Source organism: Lepus europaeus, chromosome 17 (assembly GCF_033115175.1).
Source record: "Lepus europaeus isolate LE1 chromosome 17, mLepTim1.pri, whole genome shotgun sequence".
NCBI classification, from domain to species: domain Eukaryota; kingdom Metazoa; phylum Chordata; class Mammalia; order Lagomorpha; family Leporidae; genus Lepus; species Lepus europaeus.
The window spans coordinates 26,770,564-26,783,505 of NC_084843.1; the positions used below are offsets into that span (position 1 = coordinate 26,770,564).

The 12,942-nt window shown below is 54.1% G+C and overlaps 1 protein-coding gene across 2 annotated transcripts in view; it reads left to right on the plus strand.

Moving 5' to 3' along the window:
- Positions 1-7,115, plus strand: part of ARL3 (ADP ribosylation factor like GTPase 3) — a 36,260-nt gene extending 29,145 nt beyond the window's left edge. Inside the window, exon 6 of one of the 2 annotated variants that reach the window (XM_062215292.1) lies at positions 6,816-7,114. In XM_062215292.1, the coding sequence (XP_062071276.1) occupies positions 6,816-6,863 (48 nt within the window). In that variant the 3' untranslated portion in view covers positions 6,864-7,114. Of the gene's footprint in view, positions 1-6,815 lie in introns of both variants that reach the window. The other variant, XM_062215291.1, reaches the window with a different exon arrangement.
- Positions 7,116-12,942: the final 5,827 nt, after the last annotated feature.

Genomic DNA, 12,942 nt, shown 5'->3' on the forward strand with positions numbered 1-12,942 from the left:
GGTTAATGAGATTAGATTATGGTTAATAGAATGATATAAATTTAGAGAATTTAACCATTATTTGAAATGGGTTATTTAATAAAAATGTTAATTACGAAGAGAATCTGCTGCCTATTGTCCTTTCGTGGTAACCTTTGGGGACGGGAAAAAGGTCGCGGAGCTTCTCTGGGGAAACACTTCCCACGTGAGGCCTCGTTGACCAGGGCCCTCCCTCGGGGAACCCGTGTGGCCGAGCTCCTGTCCACTCAGCCAGCTTCTTGGTGTTCGCCCTAAAGAACACTCACCTGTGTAGAATTCCTTCCCACAGTTGCTTAGTTGAAGGGCAGGCCTTTAACGATTCATGTTAATTAAGGCTTAAGCATAGTCCTAAAAATGAAAGACTTCACCAGAAAAAAATGTCCACAAATAAGATCTAAGTGTTTGGGGTTCACTTTCAGACACGGATATTGTGTAATAATTGCTTCAATTCCCTGAATTCCTACTTTACCCTCCCCTCCCCAGCCTGACCCCCCCCTCCCCTAACCCCACCCAAGAATCTGGCCAGTGATAGGCAGAGCTACCGGAATGATCAGGCGCTCAATGAGTTGGCCAGCTAACATGGCAGCACAGCTCCAATGGCCCTGAGAGAACATGCGCAAAGGTTAAAAAAGAAAAAGAGCTGGGATTTCTGTCCCCGTGGCAGGTCTCTGAAGACAGCACCTCTGTGCAGTATGCTTGTGACTTGTGTTTAATCAAACTGTGTTTGAGAAACTGGTCTCGTGCCCATGGACAGCAGGCACCCCAAGTGGGTGAGCTGGGGGAGCCTCCGCGGATCTGCTGGTTTGTGCCCCGCGCCCGGGGTGGGCCACCTAGGGCAGGCATGTCACTCCCCCAGAGCAGAAGGGCGGCTCCTGGGAGCTGGCGGCTGCCGGTGGATTTCAGGGCCTGTGGCACCTGGTCTTTTGTGTGGTCCTTTCAGGACAGCCACTAAGTCCCTGGGTTGTTTAGCAGCCACGGCCACGGGTGTGCAGGGTGACTTCCGAGGGGCTTGGGGGCACTGGGCCACATCCCTCCGCCCTGATCGCTGGTGACCAGGAGGCCAGCACATCCTGCAGTTAAAGCAGGTTTCATGGGAAGCTGAGGAGCAGAGAAGAGGGAAGGGGCATGAGAAGCCGAAGGAGCATGGCAGGCTTGAAAACCCCCATTGCCGAGAGGCCGCCGTGCGGATGGAGCGCAGGAGTCCCGGTTATGTCAAGTGGATGAAGGCAGACGGGAACTGAAGACTGTCTGGGAGAGACAGCCCAAAGCTCCCCCGACAAGCACGGCGGAAGCCGCCCCTGAGCCCCTGGGATGGGCCTGGTGCTGGGCCTCTCCTAGGGCATAGCAATGGCACTGGGACCCTGGTTCTGTTCTTTTCCCTTGAGTGTCTAGAGAACAGGCTTAGCGCCAGAGAAAGGTACAGACGCAGGGCTGAGCCCCGGACCATAGCTCTCCTGCTTGTTGCAGCTTCTGATATTCTGCTTTGATTGGCTTATTTCCTTGGGAAACAGAGACAGACAGAGCTGCCATCTGCTGGTTCACTCCCCCAAAGGCCCGCCCACAGGGCCTGTGCTGGGCAGCTGAAGCCAGGAGATGTGAACTCAATCTCCATCTCCCGCGTGGGTGGCAGGGCCCCAGCTACTTGGTCACGGGCTGCCTCCCAGGAAGCTGGAATCAGGAGCAGAGCCAGGACGCGAATCCAGGCTCTGCGATAAGGGGTGTGGGTGTCCCAGCCTCGCGTCTTAACAAATACCTGCCCCTCCCTAAAATAGTGTGGGGTGTGTGCGTGGTTAAAATTACACTAGCTGTGGGTTTCCATTCAAAGCAGAGATGGACAGTTTTTGAAGTTTTATTTATTTACTTGAAAGTCAGAGTTAGAGAGATGGAGAGACAGAGATCCTCCATCCACTGCTTCACTCCCCTAATGGCTGCAATAACCAGGACTGGGCCAGACCAAAACCAAGAACCTGGAGCTTCTTCCAAGTCTCCCATGTGGGTGCAGGGGTCCAAGGACTTAGGCCATCTGATCTGCTGCTTTTTCAGGCACATTACCAGGGAGGTGGAAGGGAAGTGGAGCAGCTGGAACCTAACTGGCATCCATATGGGATGCCATAGCCGGCCCCAGTATGGGTAGTTTTAACCTGACTTCTAGCCTTGGGCTTCACAGAGACCCGCCTGCACCAGTGCCTTGAGCTTCCAGGATGTCCCCCGGTTGTTGCTCTCCAGGCCGCCATCTCATGCCCCCCAATTTCTCTTCCATCCATCCCACGTGGCCCCTCTTCCCTTGTCCAGTCACGTAGCTGCCTCCCTTCAGTGGTCTGAATGTGGGGGTGTGAGCTGAACTTGAGCATCAGCCTTGCAGCTGCACACCACTAGCCCAGCTCCTTAAGCTTTTGCTTCATTTTCTTCTGTCCTGGGAGTTTGCCTGAGTATGCCAATAGAATTTCAATACATGTTTTAAATGTCATTTACCACTTGTTCTGAGGCCTGGTACCAGTTGTTATTGACTCCAGGTACACACGGAATTGCATACTTGTGAATCAGTCCTCAAGTTTATTTTTAAATGTTCAAACCTTCCTGGGACTAAGAAAGCAAACTCAGGACATGCAGATTTGGCTCCCTGTGTGCTGCAGTGGCCTTTGTCACCTGAGAAATGTTCATCGCAAGCACTATTTTATGTAGCCCGTACCCAGCTGCTCCTTGACCCCGGGGGCCAGTGGCTACATTGCTCAGCAAGGATCTGAGTTCCACAGCATCTTAGAACAATGAATGGGCCGGTGCCACAGCTCACTAGGCTAATCCTCTGCCTGCGGCGCCGGCACCCACGGTTCTAGTCCCGGTCGGGGCACCGGATTCTGTCCCGGTTGCTCCTCTTCCAGGCCAGCTCTCTGCTATGGCCCGGCAAGGCAGTGGAGGATAGCCCAAGTCACTGGGCCCTGCACCCACATGGGAGACCAGGAGGAAGCATCTGGCTCCTGGCTTTGGATCGGCGCTGCGCGCCGGCCGTGGCAGCCATTTAGGGGGTGAACCAACGGAAGGAAGACCTTTCTCTCTATCTCTTTCACTGTCTAACTCTGCCTGTCAAAAAAAAAGAACAATGAGTGAAGGAGCTGCGTAGTCGACATGGCTTTAAACACCAAGGCCGCCCAAGCATGGCTGCCACCAGCTTTCTTCTGAGCATGGAGCAGTGATGAGTGCATTGGACAGGGATCAGATTAAAAAGAACAGTTTAGCCAAAGACCACTCCTCCCAGAGAAAGACTCCATGCACCTTAAATCCTGCTGCATGGAGCTCTGTGATCAGCAGGCTTCCAGGCGTGTCGGTGGGGAGGGGATGGATCTCCCCCAGTGGTGAGGGTAGGGACCTGGTGGAATGTATTTGTGCTGCACAAGGCCAAAGAAAGCTCAGTATTTGAGGGTGCATGTCTCTCTCTTCGGTCTCTATTATTGAACAGAAACTAATCACTTCCAATTCAGTTTCAGCAAGATGGGCGGGGGGAGGTGCAGTGGAGGAACAAAGTAGGAACAAACCATAAGATTGTCATTCCCGCAGTGAAGATCAGATGTGCAGAAAATTGGTCAAACCAGTTCTTAACAATAAAGGTTCAACCGTTAAACAAACCTGTGAGTTCATTTCCTTGTCTAGAGGCAGGGCAGCAACGTACTTGGAGTAAGTGATCACCTTGTCTCCATTGTGTGTTTTAAGAAAACAGAGCCTTGCCAGACAGCAGCGAGTGTGTAGAGCGGCACTCACACTCAGAGGAGGCAGGAGGTTGCCCCTCCCACGCTTGCCCCTGGAGGTGGTGTCTTGGAGGAGCATTAATGTGCCAGGACCATGCAGCTTCCACATGGCTACCTGGCAGCCCAGGAATCTTGAGAGCGCCCAGCCAAAAACAATCTCTGGCGCCTTCAGAGCTGTGGCAGAGCCATGCAGGGTACTTGGCTGGGAGCTGCTCATGACGAATTAACTGGAACTGGGGACAGGCATTTAGCGTAGCCATGAAGATGCTGCTTGGGACACTTGGGTCCTGTGTCAGAATGCCCGGGTTCCAGGCTCAGCTCAACTCCTGGTTCCAATTTCCTGTTAACGCACACCCTGGGAGGCAGCAGGTGATGGCTTAAGTAGCTGGGACCCAGCCACCCACGTGGGAGACCTGGACTGAGTTCCTGGCTCCCAGCTTCAGGCATTTGGGAGGTGAACCCAGTGGATAGGGGCACTCCCTCTCTCTGCCTTTCAAAAAATGTTTTTTAATAAAAGAAGAGGACAAGGGAACATTTAAAATTTAAAAATTATAAGGAAGTCAACTGGAATTGCTCCCTTTCCTGACATCAGGGAGATCCCAGGCTCTGCTCTCAGTGGAGGCTGAGCTCCTTCCTGGCCACTGCCCTTGTGCATGGAATGGCCAATGGGTCAAGGGCACCGATGCGGGAGCTGGGCTGCGTGGCCTCATGGCCTACTACACACCACTCTGCCTTCATTTCCTCGTAAGATGGCAATGATAACAGTACCCAGTTCACGGGGCCGCCAGCAGGAATGATGTAAAAGACAACCACACCCATGGCATCGACTGTAGTGCTGCTGGGTTCTGTGACTGGAGGAACAAGCCCAACGTGGGCCTTCCTCTCAGGGGTCTTGGCTGACACCGTCCTCTTTCCCTCCCAGGGAAGCCTGCCGAAGCCTGCCTGTGATTAGATATAGGTGCCACTGACACCATGTCCTGTTGCTTCCCCCACCCACCTCCAGCTCAGGTCCTCCTCTTGGTAGCAAGAGGGCTCCAGCCCCCCAGATGCTTTGGGTCCGAGGCGGCCCAGCCCAGGACTTTGCCTCCATGCCCGTTAAGGCTCTCCTGCACCTTCAGGTTGCAGGCCCAGCTATGAGCCCTCTGGGCCGAGGCTGGGGCTGAGCTGGTGGGTGCTGGCATCAGAGCGCCCTCTGTCGGCAGGACTGTGAGTGGCTGGGCGGGCCCTCAGACATCGGAGGACACTGCCCCTCAGCAGGGCCTCAGCCTGCAGCCCCCCTCTGCCTCCATACCAGCTACCCAGGGAGAAGCTGCCCTCTGCTTTGGGATCCTGCAGCTGAGTAAATATTTTCCCTATCTCCTCGTCTGCATTTGTGTTCCCTTTCATGTACTGGAAGAACAGCCCTCTTGAATCAGCCATAAAATAAGGAAAAAGACCAAGTGGTGCTGGCACGGTGTGAGAACCAGCCGCCGTCAGAGTGGACGGTTTGCTGAAACATCCCGAGTGTGCGGAGGAGGGCGGGCAGGGACGGCCCCTCGGAGTGGCTGTGCGGGCTCCTGGAGCTGGGAAGCCACACAAGTGCTGAGCTGTTGAGCTGAAGGCAGAGATGCTTATCTTATTCATCCCTCTTTTATTTGTAAAATCTTTTTTGTCTACTGACAGGTGATGTTTTTTTTTTCTTGGAAACCAATTAGCTGCTAAAATTAAACATGCTTCTCCTTAAATTAATCCTTTTCATAAAATGGTCTTAAAATTGGCCTTGGCTCTTCTGAGTGCATCGCTGACCCAGTTGTATTGGGGGAGGCGTGTGGAGTCCCCCTCAGCCCACTCCAGCACCTCGCACCCGGCCCCCGCTGCTGCCAGGTGTGTTCCACCTGGGGGCTCTTGGCCCTCGACGTGGCGTGGCGTGGCGTGGCGTGGCGTGGCGTGGCGTGGCGTGGCGGAGGCTGTGAGGTTTGCCCCGACAATGTCAGATTAGCACGTTCCCCTGCCCAAGCACTGTGATGGCAACTGGTGGGGTTGTAATCCCTGGGAACTCAGGTGCCTGCTGGCGGTTCTGCAGCACTGTATTGTTTGTGGGATTAATGTTCCGAGTGGCCCAGGGAGTCAGCTGATATTTATTACTGTAAGCCATCTCAGCTGTTCGGGGTCGGCAGCCAGACCCACAGCCACAGGAAGTGCGGGGTCATCGTGGCAGGGAAAGGGAGTCACTGTGCATGGATTCTGGTGGGGTCTGTTCTGGGCCTCCAAGGGCACTGTGCACACACCTGAAGGTCGCAGAGACTGTGGTGGTGCCGGGGGAGCATCCAGATACGGCACCAAAGGGGATTGGGAAGGAGGTCGGGGCTGACAGGCCTGGCACCCGGGAGGAAGCATGCCACCTGCCAGGTGGCTGGAAGGCTGTGTGGTCTGTACCTCCCTCCAGCCTTCTAAGAGAGGACACTTTCAAGGTCACTGTGCTTTTAAGGGAAACTTCTCCCCAGTCCCTGGTAGCTGGTAGGGCTTACGGCTAAGAGAAGCAGCCAGTCCCTTCTACGGCTATCTATCCGTGGTGCTGCAGGACAGGAAAGAAAGGCACATTGCCCTTGTGTGTGTCAAGTAACAGTCGGTTTGTTTTTCCGAAAAGAAATTGAACTTAACCCGAGTGTCCACGGTCACGCCGCACACACAATGGGGCGGCAGAAGGGTGGCTGACTGCATGCAATGCCCTAGCAAAGGTCAGCTCAGGAAAAGCCAGAGCTGGCTGGGCCCTTTCCTGATAGCCCTTGCGTCCGGCCTTGGGTGCAGCCAGAGGTGTTCCTTTTTTCAGAGGGAGTTCCTGAGGACCCATCTCAAGTTCAGACAAGGCTCTGGGCACTCCCCTTCCCCCCCAGGAGGTCACCAGCCCTGGTCACCCAGGTGCCCCCCGCCCCCAGGCTAGCCGACTTCCCTGAGCTGCTGGTGCGGGAAGGAAGACCCAGGACTCTACCCCACCCCCACCCCCACTCCCGACCCCAGCTGGAGCCCGTGTGCCTTTCCTACAGCTAACAGCACCTTTCTCTGCCCATTTCCCTCCAGGATGGCATGAACTGGGTCTGCAAAAATGTCAACGCAAAGAAGAAATAAAATCGAGACGAATGGAGGCGCAGGAGCTGCGGGAGCCGAATTCGGTCCTGGAAAACACTAATTTGCTGCTTTCTGACCAAATGTTTTTCCATCTGTGTACAGCTACAGCTGTTAGAAGAGAGGGAACAACACAGCTCAAAAAGAATACCCGTCCCAGCAGTAGGTTCAACTGATCTCTGAGGTTCAGTATCATTTTTCAAATAAAGGAATTATATTATTTCCTCTGCATAATTGAAATAGTATTAAATGTCTCAAAGCACATGATTAGCAAATGAGATCTTTTAAATGAGGAAGAGATTGCATTGCAGTTTAGACAATTCCAGTGGGCTCTTGTTTTAAAAAAAAAAAAAAAAAGGAAGAAAAGAAAACGAGGAAGCAGCCGCATATGCTGAGTTCATTCCTCTACTGACCTGCCCCTTACGTTCCCTCCACGGCTTGGAAACCACAGGCAGCTGTGCTGGTGGTGCTGGTCAGTGACTTTTACCATCACCAACTGAGGCTCAGCGCGGGCTGCGAGGCAGGAAGCGGCCAGTGGGGGAGGGGAGAGGGATAGGAGATGATTAAACTGTCTTGTCATGCAGGTAGGAGACTGTGTGTGTAATCCTCACCCTTTGGACAGGGGGAGAAAATCCTTTCTTGCAAACAAGTCGCTACAGAAACATACCCCTTCCCCAGCCCCCTCAGCCCGCCACACGGGAAAGCAGATTCTTATGACTTTTGACTGTAATGACATCTGGAATGCAAGGAGAAGTGGGAGGTTTAATTCCAGAAAAATTACAAGGTCCTTAAAAAGCCCTCACACGAGGGCTCGGGCTGGTGTGCAGCCTTTCTCCAGCTCAGCGGAGCAGGGAGCAGCCGGCTCTGAGATTAGCTGGCTTCTCCCGAGCTGTCCTAGGGAAGAGGTTGCTAAAGCCCAAAGAATTCCGTGTTTAAATGATCACAATAGGCTGCTGCTATCAGATTTTAAAAATAAATGCAGCTTTGCCGTGAAGCTGCTCCACTGAGAAAAGCCAGGCGGATCGATTTTTAGAAGAGATCAATTTTTACAGTGCCAGCAACGGGGGTGGGGTGGGATGCTCGTTGGGGGAGAGGGGGCGATGGCCGGAGTCGTGCCAGGAAAGCCACTCACCCCTGCCTCTCTGGCACAAGGTGTCCTCCGTGGACTCACCCGAGGGGGATGGCAGAAGCCTCCTCCTGCCCCACATTCCAGAAAGAGCTGGCTTCCCTAAGCCTTCAGAAAGAAATCCCCAGCTTCAAACATGGCTAAAGCAGGCCAGAGCCCCGCCTGACTCCTGAATTAAACTCTGTTCCGGTGCCTGAGCTCCGGGGTTTTCAGGGAATGACTAAGACTGTGCAGTGCCTGGTAGGTCCTCGGAGGCGGCCTTCCCAGACCCGCCACGGCGGCTGTGAGCCCGCAGAAGGGCCCACTCAGTGCCCAGCTGCTTTCTGGCCCAGAGTTACGACGGAGAGACTGCAGCCTGGCCTGTTTCAAAGACGGGTTGGGGTGAAAGTCATTAACAAAGCCAGCCGGAAAAAGGTGCCCTGGGGTTGCTGAGCACAGGCCTGTAAGGACTTGCAAAACAAAAGAAGGTGAGGGCTTTTTGTTTTTTCTTTCTTTCTTTAAACCATTGAACTGGTTGCTCTGTGCAACTGTCAGCTCTGGCTCCCCCAAGCGCCTCTCCGACTTTGAACAGCAGCAAAGCTGACTGGGAAGGAGGCACTGAGCCCACCCTTCTTCCAGCCTGGAAGTGTGGCTTCCGAACTTGGAAAATCTTTTTTCCTTCCAGATCGGCACCGCGGGTGTTATCCGAAGGGCAGGATGCTTGCCTTGGGGACGGCAGTTCCGGATCCCTGCAGCAGGGGACCCTGACTCCGGCAGTGTGTGGTCTGCGAAAGGTTTTTTGTTTTTTGTTTTTTGTTTTTTTTTACCACCAACTTAGAGAACCGCTCTGAGGGGGAAGGCTCCGTCCCCAGGCAGAAGCCACCTGCCCTCTGCTAGCCACTGCCTCTGTAAACGTTGTGCACATTTGTGTCAGCTGAAGGGACAGAGACACTGAGGACATCACAGTCACACACTGTCATCTTCCCTTTGAGCCCTGTGGGACCCTCCGGAGGCTTGGGGTAGAGAGAGAGAGAAGCCTGAAAAACACAGCATTTGAAAGCTCCCATTTGTCAAAACAAAATGCTTCCAAAGTCCTCTTTGGTCTCCCCAGTGCCACCCCTACCCGTTGTGGCCACGACCAGAAGCCGGAATTTGAAGCTAGACAGGGGAGAACCCTTCGGCCCTCCTCCCGCTGGCCTGAGGCTCCCTGCCCACCACATCGGAAAGTGCGGGGTGGGGGGGTGCAGAGGGCAGGCACTGGCTGGGGAGGGCGGGCGCGATGGGAACAAGCTGCACTTGTGGGAAAACTCCGGCCCGCCCCGTGTGGCCGCTTTTGGCTGGATTCCGCACGCCCAGTGCGATGCACCCTTTCCCCTTCACTCTCCCTTGGTTGCTATGGAAACAAGGGTGTCATTGATGTGGGCTGAGCGGGGGAACATGTCGGTGCACAGCTGAGAGCCGGCGATTATGCCGGCGGTGAGCAGCGTGCGAGGTCCGGCAGCCCGCAGCCCCCTCGGCTGCTGGGAGCCCCGGCCTCCCTCCAGCCCCCTTCGCGTGCTCCTGGCTCTGGACAGATCTCTGTATTCCCCTCTGGACTGAAGTGCTGGCTATTTTTGTGCTGCTCGGCGCCCCACCCTCCCTGTTGGCCGCTCCTTATCCGGCCTGGCCTGGAGGGCGACACCACGTCACCGGGCCAGGCTCGGCCCTCCAGGCCAGGCAGAGTTTGTCTCGATTCTGCTGTCCTTTCTCCTCAGGGACCCATCCTCACTCCCTTTTATTTTTAGCTCTGCACTCCATGTGGTTTCAGGGTTCAGAGTGATCCATCGAAAGGTTCTTTTTTTATCGTCCCTTTTGAAAATGATAATCAAAGGAAGGGACGTGGTGTTTGGTCATGTGGAAAACTCAATGTATAATTTAGCCGTCTGTCAAAAACCCGACAAATAAAATGTAGCCGAGACGAAGGCTGCCTGGAATGTGTGCGCGCCCGGCCAGGCTCCCAGGGGCCTGCAGGGGCCAGCTTCCTCCAGGAAGGCTCCACCAGCCACGCTGACAGTCACCCTTTCTGAGGCCCCGCCTACTCGCCCGCCCTGCGTGCTCATGGGGCAACGCTGTCTCCACTGTGCAGGTGGGGAAACTGAGGCTTTGGCTTTGGTGAAGATCACAGGACTAGGCCGGCGCCATGGCTTAACAGGCTAATCCTCAGCCTTGCGGCGCCAGCACCCCAGGTTCTAGTCCCGGTTGGGACGCCAGATTCTATCCTGGTTGCCCCTCTTCCAGGCCAGCTCTCTGATATGGCCTGGGAGTGCAGTGGAGGATGGCCCAAGTGCTTGGGCCCTGCACCCGCATGGGAGACCAGGAGAAGCACCTGGCTCCTGCCTTCGGATCAGCATGATGTGCTGGCCACAGCGGCCATTGGAGGGTGAACCAATGGCAAAAAGGAAGACTTTTCTCTCTCACTATTTACTCTGCCTTTCAAAAAAAAAGATCACAGGACTAGTCAGCACAGCTGGGGCCTGGACCCCAGGTCTTCGTCTCTGAACAAGACGCAGTGCCTGGCCTGCTGCTACGCCCCTCTGGCCTGGGGTCTCCTCTGACCGTCACTGGCTCCCTGTCCCAGAGCTGGGTGTTCTGTCCTCCCAGCAGGGCAGCGGTAGATTTTTGTACCAGCCTTGGCACAGGGCCAGCCCCGCAGATGGGAAAATGGGGGAGGACGTGATGGAAAAGTTGGGACGGGCAGAGAGACTCGTGTTACCTGGCACCTAACACCGGGTCCTCTGGCTGGAGAGGGAAAAGACTCACCCAGGGTCACACGGTGGGTGACAGAGTTGGCAGCAGCCCACGGCTCTGCCCTCTGGAGCAGAAGATTGCAACCTCCTCCCAACAGCAGCCTCCCTTGGGCTGAGCACAGACAACAGCCCGCCGGCACCAAGGCCCACCTTGAAGGCGAGAGCCATCGGCAGAGCTGGAGGAGGCTACAGGCAGGAGGAGAAAGAAGGTCTGGGCCGGTCAGGTAAGTGGCAGAGTATTCACTTACCTCGGATTTCAGATAAACGGCAGGTTTTAATCAACCGTATTCCCTGCATTATTTGGGACATCCTTAATAATACTAACTAAATAAATAAAACCTCACGGTGGACATTGTGGCCCAGTGGGTTAAGCAGCTGCTTCGGGTGCCCGCATGCCACGCTGGAGAGCCCAGTCCATGTCCAGCTACTCCAGCTTCCTGCTAATGTGCATGGGAGGCAGAAGATAGCGTCCCCAGAACGTACTTGGGTTCCTGCCGCCCACGTGGGAGACTCGGATGAAGTTCTGGAGTTCCTGGCTCCCGGCTTTGACCAGCCCAATGCCATAGTTACAGACATTTGGGGAGTGAACTAGAGGACAGAAGATTCTCTCTCTCTCTTTGCCTTTCAAATAACTAAATCTTTTTTTAAGCAATTGTTTATCTGAAATTCAGATTTAACTTGCCATCCTAGTTCTTCTTTGTTTCACTAAATCTGACAACCCTACCCAGGACTCCCTGCTCAATTAAGGGATGCTACAACACTATTAGGAAGTGTTTTCTTAGGAGCCAGAGAGATCTGGGGTTCAATCCCTGCTCATCCCTAACCCTGCTCTGTGACAGCGGGCAAGCCACTTACCCTCTCTGAGTCCTACCTTTTCATCTGTGAAATGGGTGAGGTAAGAGAGAGATGTAAACAAACTACCCCAATCTAGGGCAGTATCTAGCATATAGTAGGAACACTCTGTTCTCCTTCTCTGACCTGTAAAATGAGCTAATAACCATCTCGTGGAGTTGTCAGAGGAACAGATAAGATTATGTATAGGAGCCAGCGCTGTGGAGTAGTGGGTGAAGCTGCCGCCTGCAGTGCCGGCATCCCATATGGGTGCTGGTTGAAGTCCTGGCTGCTCCACTTCCTATCCAGCTCTCTGCTATGACCTGGGAAAGCAGTAGAAGATGGTCCTAGTCCTTGGAACCTTGCACCCGTGCGGGAGACCTGTAAACAGCTCCTGGCTCCTGGCTTTGGATTAGCCCAGCTCCAGCCATTGTGGCCAATGGGGAATGAACCGGCAGATGGAAGATGTCTCTCTCTCTCTCTCTCTCTCTCTCTCTGCCTCTGTAACTCTGCCTTTAAAATAAAGTAAATAAATCTTTAAAAAAAAATGTATATCGGGTAGGCATTGTGGCATGGATTAAGCCACTGCCTAGGACATGCACATCCCATATTGCAGAGCCTGGTTTGAGTCCTGGCTCCTCTGCTTCTGATCCAGCTTCCTGCTCATGCACCTGGGAGACAGCAGATGATAATCCCAGTATATGGGTCCCTGCCAAACCATGTGGAAGACTGAATTGAGTTCCTGGCTCCTGGCTTTGGCCCGGCGCAGCCCTGGCTATGTGGGCATTTGGGGAGTAAACCAGAGGATGGAAGATCTCTTTCCTTCTCTCTTGGTTTCCTGTTCTCTCTCCATCACCCTTTCAAATAAATAAATAAAAACATCTTGTCTAAAAAAAGGTGATGCCAATATAGTGCCTAGTAGATGCTAAATCACTGGTAGCTATTATAATAACTGGCAGAAATTCTGGAATTCAGGCTTTCCCAGGCCCCCAAGAATTCCTCCCTCCCCACATGGCTTAGTGACTTTCAAGGCAACAAACACTGGGCCAGCAGCCTTCCCGGAGGGGCTGGCTGCCCCTTTCTCTCAGGCTCCCAGGCTGCCCCTGCCACACCTCCTACAATTAGACTTGTGAGTAGGGACAGGCTCTTGTCACAGGCTCCGGATTGGCTCGGGGCAAAAACACAGTTTAGCACTCAGTCAAGCTACATTTTAGGGCCTCTGTTGCTCTCGCCCCCCTCATCCCCCTTAATTGCAATCTGTTCTGTAATTCCCTTTTCCAACACTGCAGAACACAGAGGAGCTGAGCGACTGGGAGCAGGGCAGGCAGGAGCGAGAGCTCCCGTTCCCTGCAGTGAACCT